Source organism: Natrix helvetica (assembly GCF_964273705.1).
Source record: "Natrix helvetica genome assembly, chromosome: Z".
Classification (NCBI taxonomy): Eukaryota; Metazoa; Chordata; class Lepidosauria; order Squamata; family Natricidae; genus Natrix; species Natrix helvetica.
The window spans coordinates 104729681-104757393 of record NC_138554.1 but is presented as its reverse complement, the minus strand read 5'-3'; the positions used below and the strand labels follow the sequence as shown (position 1 = coordinate 104757393).

The following is a 27713-nucleotide window of genomic DNA, read 5'->3' as shown; positions in this document are numbered from 1 at the left end:
TTACAGTTTTGAAGCAAGGCTTTGATCCAGAGCAGTTTTAATCTTTCAGGGTGGGGGGGGGGGTTATCGTATTCTTACAAATGAATGCTGCATAAAGCAATGAGTTTGCAGGATTAAATGGCCAAATAGCAATTATCCGTTCCCTTGGCAATGATGATTTTGAACAGCTATGTTTACCAGGTTACCATAGCAAAATAAGAATATTATAAGCTTGCCCTGGAGATCCTACTTTGTTTCATTAGTCTAAACGAGGTGCTGACATTCATAAACATAGCAAACATAAGTTGACCAGACTTCCTAGAGCAAAACCCATGACAAGTTAATTCATATAAATGTAAATGTTGTAATCTTTGCCAAATGTCCTTGAAAATAATACAACCCTCCCCCCATAAGATTGGAAGTTAATGTTTGTAAATGTCTTCTAATGAACCAGCTTTCAGGAATTACAAATAGTTCATATTCCCTTTTGTTCAAAAGGATGTCCAGATCAAACCAGGTTCATGGATGAAAAACAAGGAATTTAACTTTCTAGCTCTCAGTGGGAAAATGAAATAAATTTTATCTTTTATTCCAAGAAGTATCTCTAAACTTCATGAAAGAAAAGCCATGAATTCAATTTCAAGAAACCTGAAGTCCTCCTTTTGCAACCACAATTGGGACTGGCAAATCAGTCACTAAGTGAAGCAGTTGCTAAGTGAAAGTGATCTTACTTTACAGATGTACAAAGATCATAAATGCAAAAAATGGTTGCATAATTATTTTTTTCATCCCTATTGTAATTGAACAATCACTAAATCAGACAGTCACTAAACAAGGACAATTTGCATCTGATTTTTTATAACTGTTTCCATGCCAGTTTTACCTCAAGTCATTGACTTAAGCAGACCTTCCCAAACATTTTTTTAATCTAAAACTGTTTATCAGAAAGTCCTTTTAACCAAAGGTAAAGCACTTTAAGTTTAAATATACCTTTTGTGATTGGATAATGGTTTGTGTCTTGCTACCCAACCCCCCCCCCAAAAAAACTTTTACCCAATTTGGTATACGGTAATTTACCCAGGTTTGGGAAGCACTGTGTTAGGATAGTACTAATATTCTACATCTTATTATTATCATATAATGATAGCTTGGAATTTTGCAGCTGAACTGCAGCCAATCCATGTTCAAGTCCCAAAGTACATGGAAAGGGGCAAACATGGAAGTTACTACCTTCCCATCTTCCTACCAGTTGAGCAAAGAGGGAGGCTGCTTCAACTGTTCTTGTTGTTCCTACCAGGAAAGGCTCCTGAAAACCCAAGCATCTAGGACCGTGATGGCGAACCTATGCCACGCGTGCCACAGGTGGCACACCGAACCATTTGTCAGGGCATGCGAGGCATTGTTCTGCCAGCTGGCCAGCGTGCATGCGCTTGCTTGCCAGCTGAATTTGGCCTTCCTTGATGCCTGCAGAGTGCGAAAAACCAGCCCTATAGGCAAACCGGAAATTCAGGAACGTACTTCCGGTTTGCTCATAGGGCTGATTTTAGCCCTCCAGAGCACTCAGGGAAGTCTCCTGAAGGTCCCTGAAGACTCCAAAGAATGAAAATGGCCCTACAGAAAAACCGGTTTGCTCCTAGGGTTGTTTTTTGCTCTCCGGAGCCTTCAAAGAAGCGTCCTGAAGGCTCTGGAAGGCTAAAACCAGCTATGAGCAAACCAGAAGTCCATTCCCGAACTTCCAGTTTGCCCGTTGGACTGGTTTTTCATCCTCCGGAGGCTTCAGGGAAACTCCTGAAGCCCCCGGAGGACTGGGGGAGGCTGTTTTCGACCTCCCCATGTTCCTATAAAGCCTCTGGAGCCTGGGGAAGGCAAAAAAAGCACACCAAAAACAGGGGGAGCGCTAGTCATCTGCACATGTGTGCTGAGGTCGTGCTCATAGTATTACGGGTGTGGCAGACCCACACATGACCCCCCTGCACTCCCCCCCTTTTGGCACGCGAGCCAAAAAAGGTTCAACATCACTGATCTAGGACTTCGCTACAAAACTAGAGAGTTTCAACAACCTATGCAGACTGAAGTGAACATAGAAGTTTTCAAAGAGATAAAAACTGAACACATCCTCAGTTCTGTGCTACTATGCAACAGCAGCCTCTTTTGAATTAGCACAAGATTGTGCTAATTCAAAGGAGGCTGTTGCGCAGTAGCACAGGAAAGAAATTTTGCAATCACTACCAGTTCCAAAGGTTATGATTGTAAAAACACCCATTTATGAAACCAGTGGAAAGTCAACTAATTCTTTGGAAGTGGAGTTATAATTTCCAATAGGAACAATGGGTGATTTAAGCTTTCCATATTATAATATACCAAATTTTTCCTTCAACACCTTCATTCCCAAAATATGAGATGACTTAAACTTGGAAGCTTCAGGAAAATTGCTGCTTTTGTGCTTCTGATTTAGAGAAACTGCCTGGCCCTTTTCTATCAAATATGTTAAGATCTGTTGGCATAACTATAACACTTAGCATTTTTGTGAGATATAATAATAACTGAAATATAAATTCATATTTTAACATTCTAATTAAGCTACACAGAATGGCACATCACATAATACGACTGCAATATACAAAATAAAAATGTGTGTACAAAAATAATTCTTAGCATATAGTATAATATAAAAATATAAAACTCATAAAGATATAACAATCTTCTGATGCTCAATTCCAGCTGAACAGATAGAAATATGATTATTGAATGATCCTACCTATATGTACTCTAACCAAAGAATACAAAAAAAACCTATTATATTTTCATATCACAAATAATCCTCAACTTACAACAGTTATTACGGTTCCTCAGGGAAAAAAATTCCAGAACTCCCTAGTACTTCTTACACCCTGGATATGAAATTTCCACATCTAGCTGCCCTGCCTTCCAATAATTACATTTGGGGCACTCTGCAACCAGCCTGCATTTACAACCATTTATAGCAGGGGTCACCAATCTTTTGGACCTCAGGTACCACTAAATTCATAAGTTAAACCCCATGGACCAATAATATGATCAGCCTAATGACCGCCTGGGTGGGCATGGCTAGGTGGTCATGTGACTGGGTTGGTGTGGCCAACTCAATGTCACTCACATCGATGGGCACCTTGATGGCCTCTACTCACCCCTTCCCTCCCAGCCATTCCTCACCTGCCAGCCTGGGCTCCTTAGGGCCCCAACAGGAAACAGTTGTTGGAGCTAAGCAGCCACCATGAGAAAGAGCTGGCAAAACAGCTGGTTCAGTTCAAATTGGATCTGACCAAGAAGGAGGCTCAGCAGAATCACTTCACTGAAGACTACGAGCATAGGCTTTCCAAGCAGAGGGAAGACCTGTGGGAGTGCAAGGCCAGGAACCAACGCCTGGCAGTTCAGGGGGCTAAGATGGTCAGCCAGTTCCAGACCATGATTCAGTTCCACCGGAACAAGGCCCTCCCGCTCTTCACCACCATTGGCACTTCCCTCCAGTCTTTGCCCAAAGCCCTGCACCAGGATGCTGAAGCAGACCCCAAGTCAGAATTTCTGCCCCCCTCTGACCTGCACAAAAAGAAGAGGGAGACTCTCTGCAGCAACACAAGCGTTCATTGTATGTATCCGGCCAGGGAGTGGAATTTGAGGACCCCTGATTTAGAGCAATATAAAAAATGTGAATACTTTTTCTGCGGACCATCAAAATTTTATCACAGACTACCAGTGGTCAACAGACCACCAATTGTTGACCTGCTGATTTATAGTGTCACGAGGAAACATGATCATAATTTACTATTTGTTTCTGACAAAAACAAGACCATTGCAGAGAATACATTTGCTTGCTGGCCAATGTTTACTTAACAGTTGTGGTATTAACAACTAACAATAATAACAGAGTTGGAAGGGATCTTTGAGTTCTTCTAATCCAACCCCTGCCTAGGCAGGAAACCCTACACCACTTCAGACAAATGGTTATCCAATATCATCTTAAAAACTTCTAGTGTTGGAGCATTCACAACTTCTGGAGACAAGGTGTTCCACTGATTAATTGCTTTAACTATCAGGAAGTTTTTCCTCAGTTCTAAGCTGCTTCTCTCCTTGATTAGTTTCCACCCATTGCTTCTTGTTCTACCCTCAGGTGCTTTGGGGAATAGTTTGACTCTCTCTTTATGGCAACCCCTGAGATATTGGAACACTGCTATCATGTCTCCCCTAGTCCTTCTTTTCATTAAAGTAGACATACCCAGTTCCTAAAACCAATAGTCGTATGTTTTAACCTCCAGTTCCCTAATCATCTTTGTTGCTCTTCTCTGCAGTGACTCACTTAATTGACACCAGAAAAATAGTCATGAAATCAGGCACAGTTACATGATGACCCACTTAAAGAAGGGCACAACTTACAACAATCAGTCTGGACTCAATTATATTAAGTCAAGAATTATGTATATATATTTTCAGCCCACGCTTCCCATAGGATTATTGGGGAAAAATGGGAGACAAGAATGTTAAGTATGTTTGCTGTAAAATATATATTTTACAAAAAGACAGAGTAAAAATAACATCAAGAACAATAGTTTTGAATGTCTTCTTATAGTTAAACAAAATATAAATATTTCAAATATAATTTAGAAGAGTAGCTAGTACAGTAAAACAATTCATCTTACTCCTCTTATTTTTAATGTTTCTTCTGAATATCATTTTGATTTAGTGTCATGTAAAAGCTACCATTAGTTACAAGACTATACTGTCATTTTATTCTTACAACATGTATGTATCACTTGTATTGTACAAGAATGTCAAAAGAAAATCTTTATCTAGTACAAAATTAATGTGATGTCCAGGTTTCTAGTAGTTTATATTCTTATTTTATTCTGGGATAATATATTAAATATAAGGAATTAAATATATCGACAAGTTTAAAATAATTGAAGAAAGAAAGCTTGTAACTAAGCCAAAATTTATAGTTGTGAGGATTGGAAGATTTTTAGCCTACTATCAAGAGAGGAACTTAGTGACTGAGTAGAATTGAACAGTATTAAATCACTACAATTAAAATTCCTAGCTGATTATTCATTTATATGGCAATATTAAATGTTCTAAAACTACACTTAACTTTGTCATACATACTTTACTCCCATATTGCAGTATAAACCTGACAGTGAACACAAGTTGATTTCTGTTCCTCAGAAATAGTATTACAAATGAGGATCTTTTTCTACATGAATCTCAGTAAGTTCAAAGAAGTTTCTAAACTGTCCTAGAGAACATTTATTGATCATTCTAATTTTTCCTGTTCTATTATTAACATGGTTATTTTTATTTACTTATATTTATTCCATGCTAGTATTGTCTATTCTGTGACAGATGGATATGAAATGAATGGATCGACAGATAGAAAGGGAGAGGAAGGGAGGAAGGGAAGGGGAAAGAGAGAAAGAGAGGGGGGGAGGAGGGAGAGATAGATAGATAATGCAGCAGATTTGGAACTTCTTTCATACCAAAGGATAAGAAAAATGCTTCTCCTTTCACTAAAAAAGTGATAAACAGAAGAAAATTGTGCTATTCAGAGGATGACTACCTTAGATCAAGGCTATCATGCTCTGGCCATGCCCATACCCGGGTTTAGCAAAGGGGGGAAGTTCCAATACATGATGCCACTGTGACAACATGAGTTTGACACCCCTGCCACCTCTAAATATTAAATACTGAAGACAGGAAGGCAAACGTTTTCTGTACTGTAGAAAATTGTAGATTTGTAATAAAAAAGACATGATGCAAACAAACCAACAAAATATACAGTTCAAATACTAGTTGGATCTTGTCACTGGATTGTAATTCAACAAGTACTAGAAATTTCTGAGTGACTGTAATTAGCACTTTAGTACATCCTGGCAAATAATTTGTAATAAATTATATATTAAAAAAGATTTAGACTCCTTCATAATCCTAATCCTATATACAGCATTGCATTAGAAAAAAATCAGACATTGTCCATGATTTTATACCCAGACCATTCTTGGTTTCAGCTTAAATTCTTTCACAGCAATGTTCCAGAGTTTCATACAGGAGTCTTTATCAGTCCTATCCAGAAGTTATTGGAATTGGAGCTGGAATATTTTGCATAGAAAATATGTGCTCATCATACATACATACATACATGCATACATGCATACATGCATACATACACACATACACACATACACACATACATACATACATACAGTACATACATTTCTTTTTCCATGTCACCAGGAGAGTCAACAACTGGTATTGGAAAGGAATAGGCAGACTAATATATGTCATCAATTACCTGTCCATTAAAGGGTATATTTAACAAATGTACTTCAACAGCATTCCTCTAAAAATCTGAATATTTACTAACATGACAGTTAAGAGGTGTTAATGAATGATTCATCCTTGATATTTGTATAGGCACCACTAATTTAGTGCTACAGCTCTTCATACAAACCATCACAAACAGTGTGATTATATTGCCCATGCAAGAACAGGTGGAAGAGCTTGAGAAAATAATTTTACTTTGACTATGTAAATACATTTATGCAAATTGTGTCATCTACGTATTCCTTTTGCTAAGAAAAAATGAATTATTTGCATTCAGCCATCCCGCATTCTGAACATCAACTCAAAATAGTTATTTTGAATAGGAAAAAAAAAAAATCATATGGGAATATAAATAAATCTTACCACTCCAATTGAAAAGTAATTATTAATGATGCTGTAAGGCACAGGATCTCCTTTTTCATCTTTATCATTAGGTATGACTTCAAACTTCCACCTGTCCAGCAAGATTTCGGTACTGTTCTCAATATCTTTTAAAATCTTGAGAAGATTCTCCCCTTCATATCCTTTTAAAAAAGAAATAAAACACCGGGATTTGAAATGGCAGATGTAGGAACCTGGTCACCATCTCACCATTAATACATGAAAGATACATTTAACCTAAGCCAGGCATTAACACCTATCTGTACCCACTGGTTCCGCTTTAATGACTTGCCACCATTTCAGCAAAGGGCACAGACATTGGAAGTAAAAGAATGGTTTTAGCATCTTCCCACTAATTAGGTAGCTGAGTTGCACTGCAAAACATAAAACAAAGCAGCTAGTCCACCACAAACTTTATTAATAATCACTTGGCTCCCTGTTTATTGTTGAATAATTGCAAAATAATTGTATATTGTCTTAATTGCCAATGCACAGTAGCAGTAAGTGGGTGAAGAAGTGGTAGCAGTGCTGAAGCAAGCAATATCAAAGCAAAGTTCATTAATGGCATTATGTTAAGAAATACTCAACTATTATTCCAAGATAAGGTTTCAGGGAGGTAAAACTTCAGGACCTTGACTTGGAAAACTTAGTCATTGGTCATTGGTCCTACCTTTCAGAACATTTATATGCAATACAAAAATAAAGGCCCAATCAATGGAATATTATAGCTGGATTAATATAATGATACTATTTCATTATGTTAATTTTAAAATATATTTATGCTTCAATAAATATTTTCATAAATCTAAACTATTTCAATGTAGAAATACAACTTTCGGTCCGTTTCTCATCGCTGGAATGTGTTGTGTTGGCACATGATACTCCTTCCAGTTTGCAAACTGACCAATATTTATGTTTCTGTGGACTGTATCTGTATATGATTTTTGATAGCCAGGTAGCTAGCTTTTCCAGTCTTTAGGTACCTAACCCTAACCCTATTATTTCTTTTTTCCCAAGTTATGAATATCTTTAGTATTTTATTTCTGTTATACAAAAGATACAGGTAGCTTTATTTCTGCAATGTTATATATTTATTTTCTTAATGCTCCTGATGTTACGATACCAGCCATTCCTACCAGTCAGGTAGTATACAAGATTTGCTTGCCTCTTGATAGATATCAGCTGGCACCTCTTTGCTCATGCTTAAGCCTCTTACAATGTCTTTCTTTTATTCTTTTTGTTAATGGAAGCAAATATCTTTTGTGTGTGGAAATGCAGGAAGCTTACATAGTCCTATACTACTTATTTCTCACAATAATTGTAATGTGTGCATTTGTGTATGTATATTGAAATGAGTACTTCTGTCTGTATATTATCTATATATTAGTCTTTGTAACATCTTATTTAATGTCCTAATAAGAATCTGGAGAGAGTTCTTGATAGAAGTTTCTATCAACAACACTTTCTTTATAATGTGTGAGAGACTGGCTATAGTGTGTGTGTGTGTGTGTGTAAGCATATATATATATATTATGGGGATTATGAAAGGGAGGTTTTGTGTGTCCGTGTGAGTGTGTGTGTGTATGAGTGTGTGTGTATACAGAGAGAGAGGGGGAGATATATACATATATATACACACATTCACACACACACACACAAACATCAGAGGTGGGTTTTTACCGGTTCACACTTGACAGCTTTAAGACTTGTGGACTTCAACTCCCAGAATTCCTCCTCTCGCTCTTCATTTTGATTATGTGCGGACGGGCGGGGGGAGGGAGCTGGAACCGGTTCTAAACAGCACTGTAAATTTGTGGAACCTCTTCTATAAAAGAGGTTAGAACTGGCAGGAACCCACCCCTGCCACGCACCCAAACCAGTTCCCCAATCACCGCTGCCATTGTCAGCATGCTTTTTAGTAGTTTTTCAGTTCTTCACACATGTGCAGAACAATTTCCAGTGAACTGTGCACATGCGTGCAAAGGATGCACAAAACGAGCTGGTAGCAACACCGGTAGGAACCCACCCCTGATACAGATACTTACAAAAGACATATATAAATGCAGCTACTATCATCATTTCCATTCCCTACAGTAAGGATCAGCCTAAGAACACCACTGTCGTAGAACTATAATTTCTGTATTTCTTACAGATAAGAAACAGAATCTTCTCAGACAAAATCTGCATTACTCTCACCCTGATGGATATATCCTGGGAGATTCTAGGGAGTGGCTCTCCTAACTCTCCTTCTCCTTAAAATGTGCTCCCACCTTCTGGGGAAACTGCCACTTCAGTGTAATCCATCAAACCACTTCCCTTTTCATAGACATAATCCATCATAACTACATCTGAAGCTAAATAAACTTTTTAACTTTTTTTTATTTTGACATAGAAAACTGTTCCTAAAAAAATAAATAAAAAGACCCAGTGGAGAAGAGCAGCTGGATCTTCTCCCTACATTCTACTGGCCCCTATTCTGCACGCACAATCTATTTGTAGGAAACTATTTGTGTTCAGCAACAAATTTTGTGTAGCACTCTTTGTATTTGCATTCATAGCACAGTTGATGGAAATAACAGAAAAAGAAAAATAAGGAAGAAGCAGGACATTCCATTTGATTTTTTTTCCAATGCTAAATAACAATTACTTCTTCAGCAATGAGAGATAAATATTCTAAGTCCTCAGCAAGGAAACATTCTGTTTTACAGAGATTTTTATTTCAACTAAAATAACAATCCTTTACCATTAAGCAGAATTCCAGTTACATGATTCCATGAAAACACACAGCAGCATTTACACCATTTTTGGGCATAGCCTGACAATCTCTATTGTGTTACCAATTTTTTAAATTGTATTTAACAATATAGTTTCAATTGTATGTATGTACACAATGGTGTATTGGTTCAACGGTGCAGAGAAAATAACAGATTAGTACATTGTTTCTTATTATAAGATGCTAAATTAGAATTACTAAGCAACATATTCAGCAGCAATGGAGTAAGTTCAGTGTATGCTAAAGGTTATTTGTTTAATAATTTATAAACCATGCAAAAAGTCTGTGTCACTGAGAAGGGAAAATTACTTACCAGCATAAAAAAATGTTGTTATCCCTTCTGCTCTCCAATCCTATGAAAAGTTTCAGAGAGAAAAAAATCAGTCTTATGACACCAGCTACCATGGGGAAGGAGGCAAAGAATGGTGAAAGAATTTTTCCAGGATTAACAGTGGGTTTGCAAAGTGATTGAGCCCTATTCCAGAATGGATAGACCATAAAAAAAGAAATTATGGGATTTCAGTAATAGCATCAGAGAACATGGGTTGAAAAGAATTATCATCATTTATTATGTGACTCCACTTTATTCTATTCTGCAGAAGATTCCAGACAATCAAGGAATTAAGAAAGAAGTTCTAGAGAAGAGCTTAAGAAATACAATGAAGAATCTTGGTTTGTGTTGTTCGTATAGCCTAGTAGCAAAACAATGTGTACTACAGATAAATATAATTGACTTTAGTATAAAACGTTAAATCACATCCATATTCAAGAAGTACTTTTGTATGAATCAGATTTTTGTCATCTCTGGATAAAAAGGGTCAAAGTTCTCCTAGAGAAATCTATCCTTCTATTAAACATGTGAGGTGAAATATTTGCAACTTATTTACAAGTGATACTTTTTAGTTATAACGAATAAATCAGAAGATACAACATTATTACATATTAGATATTTGAGGTCTTCTTAAATGCACCTAGATAATCAAATATATTTTATAGATGTAGAACGTGCACATAAAATGAGCCGCACTTTATATAAGAATGGCAGTATATCTTCTTAAAGTCTTTGAAAAAGTTAGGATTTTTAATTTGAATTACATAGAGTACAGTCATTAGATCAACTATTTTAGGCAAATGTATGCATTGAAATTCAAACATATCCCTGAACTGAGTAGTTACAAAAATACTGTTAAGGAAGTGAGTTTTTGTTTCTAGGAGGGACTCAAAGATTTAATATGCCATTGATCTAAGATACAGAAAGCTAATTGCAAATTAAAATTAATTTAAGTAAATAATACAAATTTGTTTAATGTTTTATTAGTTTACTAAGATTTAGCAGAAGTAATCTGAATTGGGCAATCATCAGAAACTAATTTCACAAAGAAAAACATTCAAGAATATGCCTTCAAATTAAGTATTGTAAGAAATAAAATGTTATAGATTTCATACAAAATTGAACTCAGCCAGAATTTAGTGCTGCCTCCTAAATGAACTCCACTTAGTATAATGTCATCACTCTAATAATTATGCTTTATTAACAAGCTTCTACATATAGTATTTACAAAAATAATATCTCTTCTAAATATCCTTTATTTACAGGAAAACAATTCATAAGATGTGAAAATAAAAACGATAAAAAAGAACCAGGGTGATTTTATTTTCAAAAATTAAGAAAAATATTTTCAAGACGTATTCTCCCAAATTTCCAGTCATAAGTTATTAAGATTGATTAATTTAGTAAGGATAACATTATTTTCCTGGTTTTGCTTTTTTATTATTGGAAGTTTAGAAAACAAGAGTTAACTTTAGGAAAACTATACAAAATAAGTTATTAATTGAAACAAAAACTTAGATGTGATGAGTTAGAATTAGAAAGACACCTAAAAATATTTACAGAGAGAAGATCCAAACATGCATAAAGATATGATCTTTAGCAGGCAAAAGTAAAAGATGTAGAAAGTGTCAAAGAGCTGCGATAACAAAATAGAACATGGAATTAGAAGACACGTGGAACCAGAAGGACAAACAATTGATTATATAGTGGAATTGCTTTAAAAGCTATGATTTTTTTTTTCTGAAGCTGTTAAAAACTAATTTGGTGTGGCTCATACAAAGGAATACATAATATTAAGTATATCAAGAACAACTAGATATGATAGATATGTCCTTATAAAAATAAAAGTGATACTGATTTCCTAAGAAAGCAGTGGAAAAAAAAACTTAAATCTTTGTCTATCTCAAAGAGATTCATTGTTAATCAAGATGGGATCTCAAAAACTGTGAGACAGGTCTAATTTGATGTATGTGTTCCTAACCCATTCTTCCAGCAGTAGCTCTGAGAATATGTACAAATTGTAAAATGAAGTAATCTGATTCTAGGCTGTTTATGTTTTATCATTCTGAAATCTCTGAATAATTTACAAAGTTTTTCATGATTTCTTGTTCAAGAAGTAATCAGGTACATACTAATTTATTTTAAGAGCAGAAAAGTATACAGGTTCTCTTCAAAGTTAGAAGAAGCACAGGAGAAATTAAAGGAATGCACAATGAAGGTTCACTAAAGTGGCAATAAATTATGAATTAGAATCTTCTGCAGATAATAAAAGTCATTTTGAGACTTCTCTGGCATCTTAAAGTGGCAGAACTTACAACATCAAAGCCTCCTGTTTCCTTGGCTTATCTTTACATAACATCTTGGGCAGGTTTTCATTCTCCTTCTTTGCATAATCTCACAAATCAAGTACTGGAACAAAAAAAATAAATCTGGTCTTCATATTTTGAAGAATGGACACAAGGTTACAGGAGGCTTGTTTTAAATGAAACACTTTTAAAATTTATTCTTTGCCTCCATGGATCCTGGTAGAGAGCGCCATAAGACTGATTGTCTGAAATCTACTGCAGGATAGGAGAAGAAGAAAAGAACTATATTTACATCTTGATATTTACTTTGAAAGATATCCAAATATTTACAAATACTGATAAGTAAATTACATTTGAGATCAAATAGCAATAATTTGGTATATCTTCAATTCTCTTTAGGAAAATAATACTATAGCTTATATTTTGATTTCCCTTTACTGTATCATATGTCAATGAAACTCATAAAACTTTTTGATTTTTTCACACTGTGCAAATAACATATCCAAAGGAATAAATTTGTGGAAAACCATATCCATTGGTCTCAGGTTCCAAATAAATGAATGAATGAATATTACACATGTTAACAATGAGAGCAAATTAACACAATTTACATATTTTCCACATTTAAATTATTCTATGTTATTTACTAAGGGAACCTGTAAAGTGACATGGTTAACTGATCACTGAATATAAGATCACTGATGTAATACACTGTCTTTCTAGTACTATGTAAATTTATTACTGATTTACTACTACAACAACAAAAAGTGGAATTTTTGCTTATGAAGTGAATACAATCAGCTTTTATCCAGTTCACAAAGTCAATCATGTTTCCTCAGTCCAACTATAGCTACATAAGATAATGCAAAGCATTCTGGGAGCTTACAAAACTTCCAGCTGAATTACACAAAGTAAATTAGCTGGCATGGCTATAATATTCAGGAGCTGAGACAGACACTTATAGCAGCTAATAACAATTTGGATTCCTTCATTTTGATCCTCTGAATTTTTACCAAATTGCAATATGTTAAATATTAGATCATAAAGAATTTTTAAAACTTTTTTACAATCATATAGTTTTACATATGCAATGCTTTTGGGGAAAAAGACATTAATGATTAAAATGTGAAAATGGATAAAATAAAACATATTTTATTTTATTTATTTATATTATAAGTAAGTTTATTTTTATTTACCTCCTCCCCATCTCAGACATCTGGCTAAGTCATTCCCAGTTCCAAGAGGGAGAATAGCAACAGGAGGATGCTTAATCAAATTTGCTTTCTCTGTAAATAAAAAATGAAGGCATAGTTTAAGACAAAGCAGCTGAGACAGAACCTAGATATAAAAATTTATATTAATATTATGGTTAGATATGGTTTTAATAAAAATTGTGTTCTTAAAATCTATCTATACATATCAACTGAGAAGGACTATGCCAGTAACATACAAGAGGAAATTGCTATCTCCCAAAAACTAATTTTCCACATTTAGGATATTGTAGATTATGAAACTAATTATCATGACCAAAAATCAATAGGGGGAAAATCAGTGATTACGGTAACTGATGACTCACCAAGATAAATGTACCCTAATAATATATTGCATTCTGGATTGAGAACTGTAGATAATTTACAAGACAGTGTATGATAAATTATCAGTGTTTCTATTATCCATATACCAAAGGATAAAAGATATCAGTGAAATTATACAAAAATTAAGAAGTAGAAAACTATATGAACAGCAGCATTTAGTGCAGAGCAGAACTCAAAAAGATTTGAGCTGTGCCTATTTTATAAGGCACAGTTCTTTTCCCACTGACAGTTAATGACCATACAAACTATACTGGGCATTGATTGGCTGCAAACACATAAAACAGGCATTTGCTAGGAGCAAGAGATGATCTGTTTGCAATCTCAGTAACATTTCAAATTTCTTAAAGTTATTCTTTTTCCTCCCCAGTTTAGCTTTCTAAATTCTCCGCCTTCACAGAAAAATATGAAGTTTGCTGAATTTTGGTTTGGATTTTGTTTGTGTGTGTGGGGGGGGGGGGGAGAGAAGCAAGTTCATGGTCTTGTCATCAGCCACTGACTGACTCATCATCTTGAAGTCAGAAGTCCAGTTCCTCCCTCTCTCCCCAGGTGGATGGGAAAAAGAACATGAAGTAGAATGAATCCTACACTATAGAAGCAGCAGGAGATGTATAACTCATTGTTACTCTGAATCAGAATGGCCATAGCAATGTGAAGCAAATGTCCATACCTTATACTATGTTAGCAAGGTATATCTAAAATTCCCACACAAGTCCTGTGTCTGTGACTGGCACTGCTAACAACAGAATGAAATAAGATTTGGTGGTTCTTGATACAATAAATTACAATAAACCACCCAGGACAAGTTGCTGTAGAGGACATGAGACTATCTAGGTCTCATTTGACAAGGACTTTTACCTGATGAAAAAGAGAGTAGGGCTAAGTAGAGATACTGTATAGGAAAACAGAAAACAGATAAATCAAGAGCTGTTGCAGGTAGTAGTATAGTAGTATAGCCTTTATTGTCATTGAACACAATGAAATTGGTTGAATTGGTCAAAGACAGTAAACAATATCTCAGTTCTAGGAAGGGAAGAGGTGTGAGAAACAGACTTTTCCCATCCCACCTTTTGAAACTGAATGGCATAAGAGAGAGTAGTAGAAAATCTTGACAGAATATTTTAAAATTCTTAAAGAATCTTAAAATTCTGGAATTATATTCTACAACAATGAGGTTGAGTTTCAGTAGCCTTTGCAATATATGTTTCTTTACTTGGGCTACCTTATAGGACTGACAACTTTCTCTGATGGCAGGTATGTGAAAAGAAATCACTGTATAGATGGCCCAGATCTCATGTGAGATTGAATTATAAAGGGGGAACTAAATCTAGCGCTTTTATGGCAATAAAAATAATGGTCCCCTTCACACATATGTGCTAGTCGTTCCCAATTCTAGTGGGTAGTGCTCATTGCCGTTTCAAAGCTGAAAAGCCAGCGCTGTCCGAAGACATCTCTGTGGTCATGTGGCCGGCATGACTAAACACCAAAGGCACATGGAACACTGTTACCTTCCCACCAAAGGTGTTTCCTATTTTTCTACTTGCATTTTTGCATGCTTTTCAACTGCTAGGTTGGTAGAATCTGGGACAAATAATCGAGCCACCGTATCCCTTCTATTCAGAAATAATTGTGCAGCCTTTTCCAATTAGCTCCAATTTTCCTTTTCAGAGGAAATTTGTATTTCTTTTCCAATCAAATTTTTCAGGAATATTGGTGATTACTGTATCTCATGATTTCTGTAGATAGAAACTACCTAAATTCTGCATTTTTAAAATATTATTTACCAAACTAGGGCTTAGAAGGTCTACCACAATTTTTGCAAAAGTGTGTAACTGGACTTCAAACATACTCACACACAGTAATTTGTAATTTATTGCAAATTTGTAATTTATTGCAAACTGTCAGGATTTCCTGTGCATTTTTGCAGGAATAATAATAACACAGTTTAACCTGTAAGTGAATATTTATGGTTTCAAACATTCAGATGATCCTTTATAATGTTAAATTTTATATAAAATTACCATTCAATAAACATTAAAACAGTCAGAACAGCATCCAGCATGAAAAATTAAATATAAGAAACAAAAAAAGTGTATATACATACGTGTATATACGTACGTATGTAATATCTTAAAATAAAAAATTAACCTATTTATAAAAACTGTTATTCTGTATACTGATTTAAATCTTATTCTTATTTGTAGCTGTTTTAAATTTCATTTAATGAAACTTTTACATGTCTATCCTTAATCGCTAATATTTATTTCTATGTTTTATATTTTGCAAGTATTATTTCTATCTTCCTCTCAAAATAATGATTTTATGCATGTCACATATCATAACCATTTCTAATTGAAAGAATTGTTCATCTTTCTTAATACTACCTGAGATATAGATAGGCACTTCAATTTAAAATACATCTAAAATACAACAAAAGGATTTAGTAAGACTCCTAGTCCAACTAATAAAAAAACTGAATTCAATTTGCATTTTGCATCAGTTAAACATGACAGATCTCCTTGAGGCAGAAAGTGAAAGGTTTATCAAACTTTGATGGAGATATATAATTTCATAAAATATTATAATTTTATTGTTGGAATGGATTCTAACACTTCTATACAATCTTTATTGGAAAGTGGGAAATAAATAAATAAATATTCAATCAATCAATCAAGATCACACATACACTCCTTATTATTCATAGTGTCCCTGAAAATCAAACAAATTCTTAGCTTTGGATGCAGCAGAAGCTTTTGCTGCTGCAGCAGCAGCTCCACCAAATATCCTTCAGATTCTCCCATCATTGACTGTAGCCATTTCCTTTGGTCAAAAATCTTATCAACTTCCATGCATGGATCCATTTGTTATATACATTATAACCGCAGATCTGGACAATTTTCATATGGTCTCAAACATTTCCTTTTTAGAGAAGGTTGTTGGCTTCCAACTCTAGAGGACCATTGAATAAGTGGATTTCCTGGATCTTTTTCAGTCAGGATTCCTTCCCCCATTTGATCTCTCAGTAGCTTTAATACTAGCTTTAATACTATCAATCACAGTATCTTTCTGACCTGCCTTTGGGGATTGGAATGAGACACACTATGTTGCAATGGTTCTCCTCCCTTTTTCAAGGCCAGTTCCAGTTACTGTTGGGTGGGGAAGAAGTTGAGCCAAAGGTCCCCAGTTTGTGAATGCCTTGGAATCCTTCTCTCTCCCCACTCCTATTTACTTGAACAACTCGGTTAGGTTCTCCATCCCCATATTTGTGACGTAATCAGTATGATAATAATACCCAATTGCACACTTGGGCTAACCAAGGAGATATGAGGAAAGTCTTTTGCTCAATCCTTGCAAGATTGACTGGCTCTGGGTTTTAAGGCCTGCAGATAGCCAGTAACGGGGAAAGGCCTGTGGTATCCAGTAGAAGGAAAAAGCAGATCTAAGGACCATGAGGACCCAAAGGGGTGGGAAGCAGATGAAATAATATCTAAAGGGTGGAGAGATCCAGGGAAAGCAGGTCTGGGACTATGATTGGCCTCCTATGGCTTCCTCACCCCTGAGGTTTAATGATCAGTGAACAAGCACATTAGGGAGAGCAAGGATGGGAGTCATTTAGCAAGTTGATTATATGGTTACTTTGCTTCATGATTGTCAGAATTTGTCATATAATGGGAAGAAGCCATTATAATTATAGGTCACAAACATGTATTATTTCATAAATATTAATATATTGATTAATCTTACATAACATTTGTATTCTGCATCCAGGTTAGATTATCTATTTAGCAAATTTTAAGAGTTAAAGATAATACGGGGTCTGAAAGCTGAATCATATGATGAATGGTTGCAGAAACTAGATATGCCTAGAGTAACAAAAGAAGAACTAGGAGTAAGATGATGGCAGTATTCCAATATATGGGCTGTAATAGATAAGAGATGGTCACCCTATTCTCCAAAGCACCATAGGACAGTACAAGAAGTATCAGATGGAAGATTATCCAATAGAAATCCAACCTAGAATAAGAACAATTAATCAAAATTTGAGGGTAGTCTCTCATAGGAGGTTTTCAAGAAGAGATTAGATAATAATTTGTCTGGAATGATATAGGTTCTCTTGCTTGAGCAGGGGTTTGAACTAGAAGACATCCAAGGTTCCTTCCAACTCTGATATATTATGTCCTATGTTTAAATATCTCTTCAATATTGAAATATAAGGTCATTATGTAGGATATTATCATTTGATGAACTGTATCCTATATTATTGGTAAAAATCCAGTCTATTAACAAAGAATTAAAATAACATTAGATATTTTCTATCAACAATATATGAAAGCATCTCAACACCTAAAAATATCTGTTTCATAATTTCCCCAAACTCTCATAACCAACTTCCTTTCTGTAACTTCCCTTATTTTAATTACTTCAATATGAAGCTAAGAAAATTTGGCGTCTTCTGATGAATTTAGAATGATTTATACAAAAAGAGCAAATTTCAGACATTACTTACTAGTTTTATGTAAAACAAAAATGTATGTTACCTATGCAGTCTAAAATCCAACCTACGGTTCCATCACCACCACATGCCAATACTCTAAAGTCAGAAACATCTCGAAAAAAATTTAATCTGAAAAAGTAAAAAAAAAAAAGAAATTATATCTCAGGTTTGCTTTATTAATTGAACAGAATACACAGAAGATACACTTGCTCACTTTGAAAAAAACCAGGTAAATTTGGCTTGCAGCAGGACAGCATATACTTCATAACAATTATAATTTTTAAATACAATGTGTATGTTATATGGGCATGTTATATAAGTCTTAAGATGGTAATTACTGCAAAAAGATATAATAAAATTAGTTTCATTATAGCAAAGTTTATTATGATAAGCATAATATTCATCTCCTGGGAAACTATATTTCATGTCCTGGGAAACTATATTTTAAGGTATAACGATTAACTGGTGTGTAGATGCCAACCAGTTGTAAAGATCATCATTTTTCAGATGGGAATCTTTGCAACCTCCAGCTAATTGTAACAGTTTTTAAACAGAAGTTAGAACCAAATTAAATCTCCACTATACAGTAGAAATAATGTACTTCCATTGCAAAATAATTCTCTAATGTAATGAGGATGTCTGCTTTTAAAACAATATCTTACTTAATAATTCTTAATTTAAATTATATCAACAGTTTACGAGTTACATAAAATCTATATGAAAGTTATACCACATAAGCAATTAAATATACTAGAGCTATGATGGAGTGAATCTTTATATATGTGAATACTTTCATAAAATAAATGAAAAACAGAAAATATTAACCTGCGAAGGGAAAAATGGAAGTAGCACATTATAGGCTGTGATTTTCATTTTTGGTAAATTATCTGGACTGTTCGAAACTGAAGCATATTTGTAATTGATGAGTAACAAAATTTTGCAGTTTATAATCCCAGTTAATGACAAACAGATTTAGGTATAATACAGTAATTACTATTTCAAAAAAGACATGAAAACACTAGGTATGAAAACAAAGTAGGTCATCACTTCCAGAGCCTTTATGCTCACAGTTCATTGAAATATTGCTGCAGTAAAATCGAAAACACCCCTCAATGGCAGTCAAAAGCCTAAAATTCAGAGGGGGGGGGGGAGTATCTATTCTATACAGAAGAAAGAACTAGTATTGAAACACCATTGGAAGATCCACTGACCAATGTGAAAATTTTAATATGGTTTATAATAAATATCTAAATGAGATATTAGGAATGATCTTTATTTATCTAAAAGAAGCTCATTTCTAGTTCATAAAATGGTAAGCAATTATGTTTTGAAGAAACAATTCTGCTCATTCCTGCATTGGAAACTAAATACATATAAACCTTTGAGACAGTTCTGCCCCATTTGCTTTCTTCTAGAAGTGCTGGATCTCGGTAAGGATTTTGCTAGGGCTGATAAAAGTTCAAGTACAATATAGTTAAAAGAAAGAGGATCATGAAATTCCAATTTATCATGCAGGATCATGCAGGATCATGCAATTCCAATTTATCCTTCCTTTTCCCAAATATCTACCTGAGGTTAATGTTTATGGTTATAGTTACAATTATAGTCAAATTATAGACTGCTTTGGTTACTAAAGAATTTAAAATGGCAACTTAAGTATTTTACCAGGCAACCTTGCATCGTGAGAGACATCAGTTCAGAAGTCCTAATTTCAGGCAAAATACTATATTAGATATCTCAGGATATTTTCGCGATCAATATAAAAACTAGATTGAATTACCTGCTACAATGTCTATTACCCTTTTTAAGCTGGCCAGTTTCTGGGAATGCTTTTCCTGATAGATGTGGACATTTCAGTGAGCAATATTCCTAGGATGAGTCAGGATTCATTCATCTATTCAGGAATAGCAATCTATCCAGATTGTAGAGACTGGACAACCACTTGTCTAAAATGGTACAGGATCTCCTCCTTGTACAGGGAGTTGGACTAGAAGACTCCAAAGTACCTTCCAATTTGGTTATTCTGTTAACTGTAGCAATGGTTAGTAGGGACAGGTGATAGCTTATGAAAGAGTGGTTGAAACTATTGGTTCCCAAATCAAATAATAAAGAACTGTTCAGTGTGCCTATATTTATTTTATTTCCTCATAAAAAAACATCACTATCAGAAAAAGAAAACAGAGAATGATTTTATTTTTGATCTTTTTCAGCAACCATAATAGTGACAACATATTTAAAATATAATTTCCTAGACATCAAAATTAACACTGTTTTGTATATTTTTGCAAGTTAGTAAAGCAATGCTTTGAGAAACTAAGAATCGCATAAATACCCTATCACAGCTTTATACAACTTAATATAAATGCAAGATTTGAGAAAGTTGCAGAAAAACAATTGCAGGGATTTAAAATGGCATAATTTAGAAGTTTTTCCTTGCCAGGAAAAGTGACCTTTCTGCTTTTTATAGAGACATGCCACTGAATTGCTATTTATACAATTGTTGCTTATTTATAATATGAATATTGCCTGAATTTCAGATTATTCTATATAACTAAAGTGTAGCAGTTGTGGATGAAATTCAGTTCTGGTCGCCACGATGTAAAAAAAGATGTGGAGACTTTAGAAAGAGTGCAGAGAAGAGCAACAAAGATGATTAGGGGACTGGAGACCAAAACATATGAAGAACGGTTGCAGGAACTGGGTATGTCTAGCTTAAGAGAAAGAAGGACTAGGGGAGACATGATAGCAGTGTTCCAATATCTCAAGGGTTGCCACAAAGAAGAGGGAGTCAAACTATTCTCCAAGGCACCTGAGGGTAGAACAAGAAGCAATGGGTGGAAACTAATCAAGGAGAGAAGCAACTTAGAACTGAGGAGAAATTTCCTGACAGTTAGAACAATTAATCAGTGGACAAGCTTGCCTCCAGAAGTTGTGAATGCCCCAACACTGGAAGTCTTTAAGAAGATGTTGGATAGCCATCTGTCTGAAATGGTATAGGGTTTCCTGCCTAGGCAGGGGGTTGGACTAGAAGGACTCCAAGGTCCCTTCCAACTCTACTATTGTATTATTGAAATGGTTTGCTCCTACAAAACAGTGGAACTCTTTTTAAAAGTAAAACAGGTGCATATTACAAACTGCACAGTGTACCAGAATGGCAATTTTCATATCACCTTGTTAAGTAAGACTTTTTTTCAAAATGTATTGTTTTATTTTACATTTACGTTCAGCTGCAGAGCCTGCATGGTCTCTCCAATTTACACTCATTTTCTCTTGCTGTAATTTTAATATCAAAGTTAATATTAACCAAACAATATATTTTTGTCAATCAAATTATTGATGAAAAAAATAAATCCACAAAGCTAATACTTAAAGTTAAGCTTCAAGAAAATATATTTAAGCATTCCAAAGGCATATATTTGATATTACAGGAGAGCACACTTTACTGTTTTATTAAGATTGGACTGAATTTGGTCCTTAGAGAAATGAGGTATACTGAAGAATAGGTAGAAAACTATCCTTGCTGTTTTTTTCTCTCATCACTACTCTCACTTTTTTATTTATTTTTTAAATTTGTATGTTCAGTAAATATATAGAGCAGACTTTCACAACAAGGATGCCATCAATTTGTAAATTTTCATGTGACAGAAGCAGAAATTACATGGAGTAATTATACTAAATTAAGTAATAATATAATTAAAATGTAATTTCAGTAATAGTAAATTAAATTCATTTAATTTACATTTCAATTAAATCAAATGTACTGTTTGTCCTGCTCCTTCTCAATTTCTTGTCCTGCTCTACCTGTTTTTTGGAAAGGAATTGTATAGTCTTTGCTGTAGTCTTAGCAAAAACATTGTGAAACGAAAGATATTTGCAATAAATACACATACAGCTAAATTAGGCATGCCCACCAGTGTCCTTAAAACTGCTTTGCTCAAATAGCAATGTGACTAGTTTGCTTCAGATTGTTCTGTTTCAATCTGTTTTAAAACTTCCAGCACTTGGGAAAAAGGCTCAAAAGTTTTTTTTATAACTACTGAAGGAAGAGAGATGTTCCTTTTCTGATTGCCCTATTATCCCTTCAAAAGAAAACTAATAGGCACTAAAGGCATGCTGCCTTTATAACTTTTCTCTGATTTAGAGTAATTGAATCTACTAAACCAAGATTTTCACAATGCACTCCACAGAATTCTATAGTTCTGTCTAAAGCTGATAGACCTCCATAGGTCTCCATAGAGTTTAAGAACAAACCCACCACCATCACATACTTGAAAAAATACAATTTTTTATCAGTAGTTTTGTCTTTTGATCAAGGGTTTAGTACTTTTTTAAAAAAATTAACAGTTCTGCAGCCTTGAAAAAAATTGAAGAATCCTGTACTAGCCTAGGGTGGTCTTAGTACCGTAGCAGTAAGAATTAATTCAGCTTATTTACACTCATCTACTTTTAAGTCATGTTAGTTAAGGTAAAAATCATGAAAAAATGTAGAAATAAATGAGAAATTATCCCTTAAAAGTACAAATAAATCCACATTAGCTATTATAAGTCTCATTGAAGAGACTTAAAAGAAAGTTTTTAAAAGAAAGAATAAAAATAGCAATAAATTAGACTGTAGAAGTAACTAAAATCCTATATTGGAAAATTGCACTAATTAAATCAATATACTGAGAAGTTACTGAAATCAAATACATCATATTAGACCTTTTAAGTAGGGTTGGCCAGAGACAAGCTAACATACCCTTTTCCAGCTGACTACTGAATGTTCCAGTTGAATTTATGACTTATATTTAAGCATGTGTTTAGAGCTTTATCTGGAATTTGGTCCCACAAACTATGCTTTCCAGTTTTGAAACCCAGCCTGGCCCATGATAGCTGCCTTTAAAAGTATCTCAGGGCTCTAAGGGTAGGTCTTTTAGGATTAGGTGAAATCCTAACTGGCAGGTGAAAGACAAAAATACACTCAGTAGAAATAATGTGTGGCCCTGACCCCTTGACTTCTTATTTATAAGCCTGTGTTAATTGAACTAACTAGATTTATAATGCCACATTGTTACTGAAAGAAATTTGCATCCAACTGATAGCCATGACAAAGAAGTAAACATCACAAATATATGTATATGTAGACACATGGTCTGGAAAGTCAGAATTAAATCAATTTGCATAAGAAAAACAGAAACAGAAAAGGCTATGCAATATTGGACAGATAATTAATCAGATGTTTTTGCAATTTCTTTACTAATGTTTCAAAACTAAACTTAAATGGAGAAAATGAAAATGGGAAATAATCTTTACATTTAAAAATGAATAGTCACAAAACACTACCCTCTTGTGGCATTGTACTACTATGCGTACATTTGTGATTATTCTTTGTTTTTTAAAGCACTGTAAGACTTTTAAAAAACTTTATTAATATATATCAAGTAAAAGGTAATTTTTATATTAAAAAATCTGGAAGAACCCTCAACTATGTCATCAAGTTACAGCAATATATTCCTTCAGTTAATTTCTCTTTACACAATATTTCCAGAATATCACTGTGTTTTTAGGCTACGTTATTTAATAAGTTCATATTTGACAACATGCAGACTTACCCTGGCATTGGTCCATTTCCTGAAAGGCTGTAAACCTGACGAGGATTCAGAAGATACTGAAATTTCCTATAAATTCTATGGTTGAAGATAGAAAAATATTTGAATTTTATTGGCAACAAATTATGTTTTGGCAGTTCTACCACATAACAATATGTTGGATTAAACGAAGTCATACTGCATCCCACACTATGCTTACCAATGTTAATATTTCAGGATATATAGACGGATGAGCACATTTATTCTGCATTATTTGTAAACACGGGCAAAATCAAGTAAATAAGATATCAAACAAGAACTAGTTAAGAAAGACCTTAAATTCATTTCTATAAGATGTACTGTACTTCATATTTCTTTTCAAACATTTCAAAATCTATTTGCCATACATAAATAGCTTACCAAGCTGCAGAGCATTTTAAATCTTGGTCTTGTCTATGGCAAAGATAGCATATTTGCAGATCCTTGAGCCAGCTTCACTTTTGTTATTGTTGCTTAAAATTTTGCTCAATCAAACATTTTGGAATTCTATCACTAAATGAACATTTCTCTATTTTTACAAATCTAAGAGAAAACTCATAATTTAGGGATTCCATAATGACTTAAACAAAATTGAAAGACAGCTTGTAGTTCATAAATATTGATTTCAGTATAAAATTTTATTGAATTTAGTGTAACACCTGTTGAAGTGTAGCTCCCTTGGAAGTAGCAGAAAAGAACTAATATCATTGACTGTTTTGCAAGAATCATACTTTCATGTATAAGATAAAATACGCAGTCATGAATAACAAACATCAAAGTGGTTTTTTTTGAACCCTCACAATGGTTGGGCCAAACATCTGGAACATTTTTGTTTCGAAGGCTTCAAAATGAAGATTTGTGTGTATAAGGCCTGCAGAAAAAAGTCAACACCAAATGTTCTGAATTTTTCAGTTGGAGTGGAGTTTAAGAAGCAAAATATGCTTTAAGGTTTAGCAAATTAGATACCATATTTTTCCAAAATCCTAAATTGGTCCCATCAGTTCTTATGACAGTAGGACATCTTTGACAGCATGCTATAAACTTTTCAGAAGTGAAATGCTTTAAAAGGCACAATATGTGATAATAAATTGGTGTTCGAGCATAACTGATGTTTTAGAGTCTAAAGTATTACTTTAAATCTTTTGACCATGTTTCTTTGTTCTTTAAAAAGACCTCACCCAAATAAATCAAGCATTTGATTATCTATTTGTTAAATAATTCATGTGTACAGATAGTCTTCAATATATGACCACAATTGAGCCCAAATTTTCTGTTGCTAAGTGAGACAGTTGTTAAATGAATTTTGCCCCTTTTTACGTCCTTTCTTGCCATATTTGAAAAGTGAATCAGTGCATTGGCTAAGTTAGTTGCATAGTTGCTAAGTGAATCTGGCTTGTTTGTCAGAAGGTCGCAAAAGGTAATCAAATGACCCCAGGAGACTGGAACCATCATAAATATCAATCAGTGAGCAAGCATCCAAATTTTGATTATATGACCATGGAGATGCTACACTGGTTTTAGTGTGAAAAAAGTCATGTCACTATTTTCAGTGCCATGGTAACTTCAAACAGTCACTAACTGAACTGTTGTAATTCAAGGACTACCTGTATAATATTTGAATATAAAAAGATAAGGCTGGATATATTTTACATCCACCTATACATTTGACAATGGCTGTTCATTGGTTAATGTTAATTAGATTTTTCAGAAATTAAATGCATCCATTATTCCAAGTCTGAATGTGGTCCAGGAAAAGGGAACAAAAAGTCACATGAGTGACTTACTTTTGAATGAACTGTAACTATCATGACTACCAGAGCAGACAACTGACATGAGCAATTGCTTGCAATTTTAGACCAAATCAACACATCACCCTAATACCTGTGTTTTTCCCTTTTTCGTTTGAATGAGAAAATGGTTGATTTTAAGCTATTGCTTTTTTTTTTTTTTTTGCTTAATAAAGCCTTCCAAGGAGAAAGTTTTTGCAATATAACTAGAAAGTTGCAAGCTGGTCCGCATAAATAATGTACTTTTATGTCTTTTGGACAATGGGATCAAGGAACCAGACAACTGAAAGCTAGAATTCAACAAGATATTTTAAATAAAAAAACAGCATTATGGCAGACTAAATAAAGTAGAACAAAATAGTTAGGTAAGGTTAAAGTAGCAGTAGGTAACTAAGCACTTCCTCATGGGCCTTAGTTTACTTTAAAAAAAGACTTTTTCAAAATCATGTTTCTGGTGGAAGATATCTGTTCTTTCACTAACAATAATCTTCTAGGCGAGAAAAAAGAAAAAAAGGAAAGGAGGTAATGAAACTACGCCATTTTTTTGTTGCTTACTTTACACACACACACCATGAACATGCAATAGACCTCCCAAGAAATAATTCTTGTGATCATGTGGTCCTGGACAAGGGAGGAGAAAAGTCAAAGGGATACAGAGATCTGTTATTAGGAAAAAGAAAAAAATAATAGTAAGAATAAAAACTAAAGGGCTGAGAGTTTATCTATCGTTTAGATAAACTATCCATTCTTCCTTTAAAAAGGAGACTGTAGAATCAATATTTCAAGTCATGGAAAGTATCATAAGTTTTTTTTAAAGGAAAGGTGGCCGAAATAGTGCTATAATTGGAATATTCAAAAGGAACAGAAAGTCCAGAAAAGTCACAATTCAACAGCATTATAAATTGAGCTTTAATGATATTGAAACATAAACCCCAATAACCACGATTAGTTATAATTAATAAATCCCATTAGTAATGGAACATCATAACTGTAGTCATAATATTTATTTTATAGGCAATATTTATTGTGGTCTATAAAATAAAACTGCTTCAATAAGCCAAGAGCTTACCAAGAATGGGGCAATTTTTCAATTTGAAACATATTCCAAATAAGAAAAGGATATAACTGTAGGTAAATAAATAAACGTAGAAATAGAAACATAACCTAATCTAATTAACAAATTGGTCATAGTTCAACATCATTTTATTATTAACATTGTTCTATGTAATTAGCGTTAAGTAGCTTTGGAAAACAAAATGTAAAATACATGTATTCATTTTTTTTCTCTTCAAAAGGTAATTAAATGAATTGGTTTTCTTCCTAAATCAAACTGATGTAAGCCCTTAGAAAGATCATCAAGAAACACATACCTTTCTCCTTGTTTTCCTCCACTTTTAGGGTTAACAAAAACTAGAAGTGGTTGAGTACCTGAAACTGGTGTGATCTAAATTTAAAGAATTCAAAGAAAAATAATTCAGTTTTCTTCAATATTTTATATTATATTACTAATGTAAACATTAGTAATGTTTACTAATTATATTACTAATGTAAACACTAAGCTCTCTACACATACAAATTAGACTCCTAGGCAGATAGATATATGTGTATGTGTGTGTAAATTCTAATCTGTCTCTCCAAATATTTTCAATTAGCATATCCATTTATGAAAAATCATAAATATAAAGAGTATTAATGAAATATATTTCTAATAACCTTTATTTTAAGAGTGTGCCTAAAGCTATTGTCCTTCATACATCCTTAAAGTATAACTTCTAGCAACTTCATTCTTCAGAAATGTAGGCATCTATCTTTTGCACCAAATATTACACAATGCACCATTTTGAACATCTCCAGTAAAATATTTTTGTCAGAAATTGAACAGAAATATGTTGCATAAGAAAACAGCAAAAATATCCTCTATAAATGTTATTATTAAGGTTCCTAGAACCAAATTATACAATCCAAAAGCTTACCAAAGATATGAGCCTTTTTTTGGTGAAAAACAGATTTGCTTTGCACACAGTTTTGTCTATTTTAAATCCAAATAAAAGTAGAAGCCCTTACTTTTTCTGAATAAGGGGGAGGGGGAAACTACAGGTCAGGGAATTCAGA

At 34.0% G+C, this 27713-nt stretch overlaps 1 protein-coding gene across 4 annotated transcripts in view; it reads right to left on the bottom strand.

The window, feature by feature from the left end:
* DGKB (diacylglycerol kinase beta) overlaps positions 1-27713 on the bottom strand; it is a gene marked incomplete at its 5' end in the record, with an annotated part of 287887 nt that overhangs the window by 178914 nt on the left and 81260 nt on the right. For all 4 annotated transcript variants that reach the window (XM_081971452.1, XM_081971451.1, XM_081971454.1 and 1 more), the window contains 5 exons: positions 6694-6854; positions 13318-13407; positions 18252-18337; positions 23800-23874; positions 26972-27045. In XM_081971452.1, the coding sequence (XP_081827578.1) occupies positions 6694-6854; positions 13318-13407; positions 18252-18337; positions 23800-23874; positions 26972-27045 (486 nt within the window). The remainder of the gene's footprint in view (positions 1-6693; positions 6855-13317; positions 13408-18251; positions 18338-23799; positions 23875-26971; positions 27046-27713) is intronic.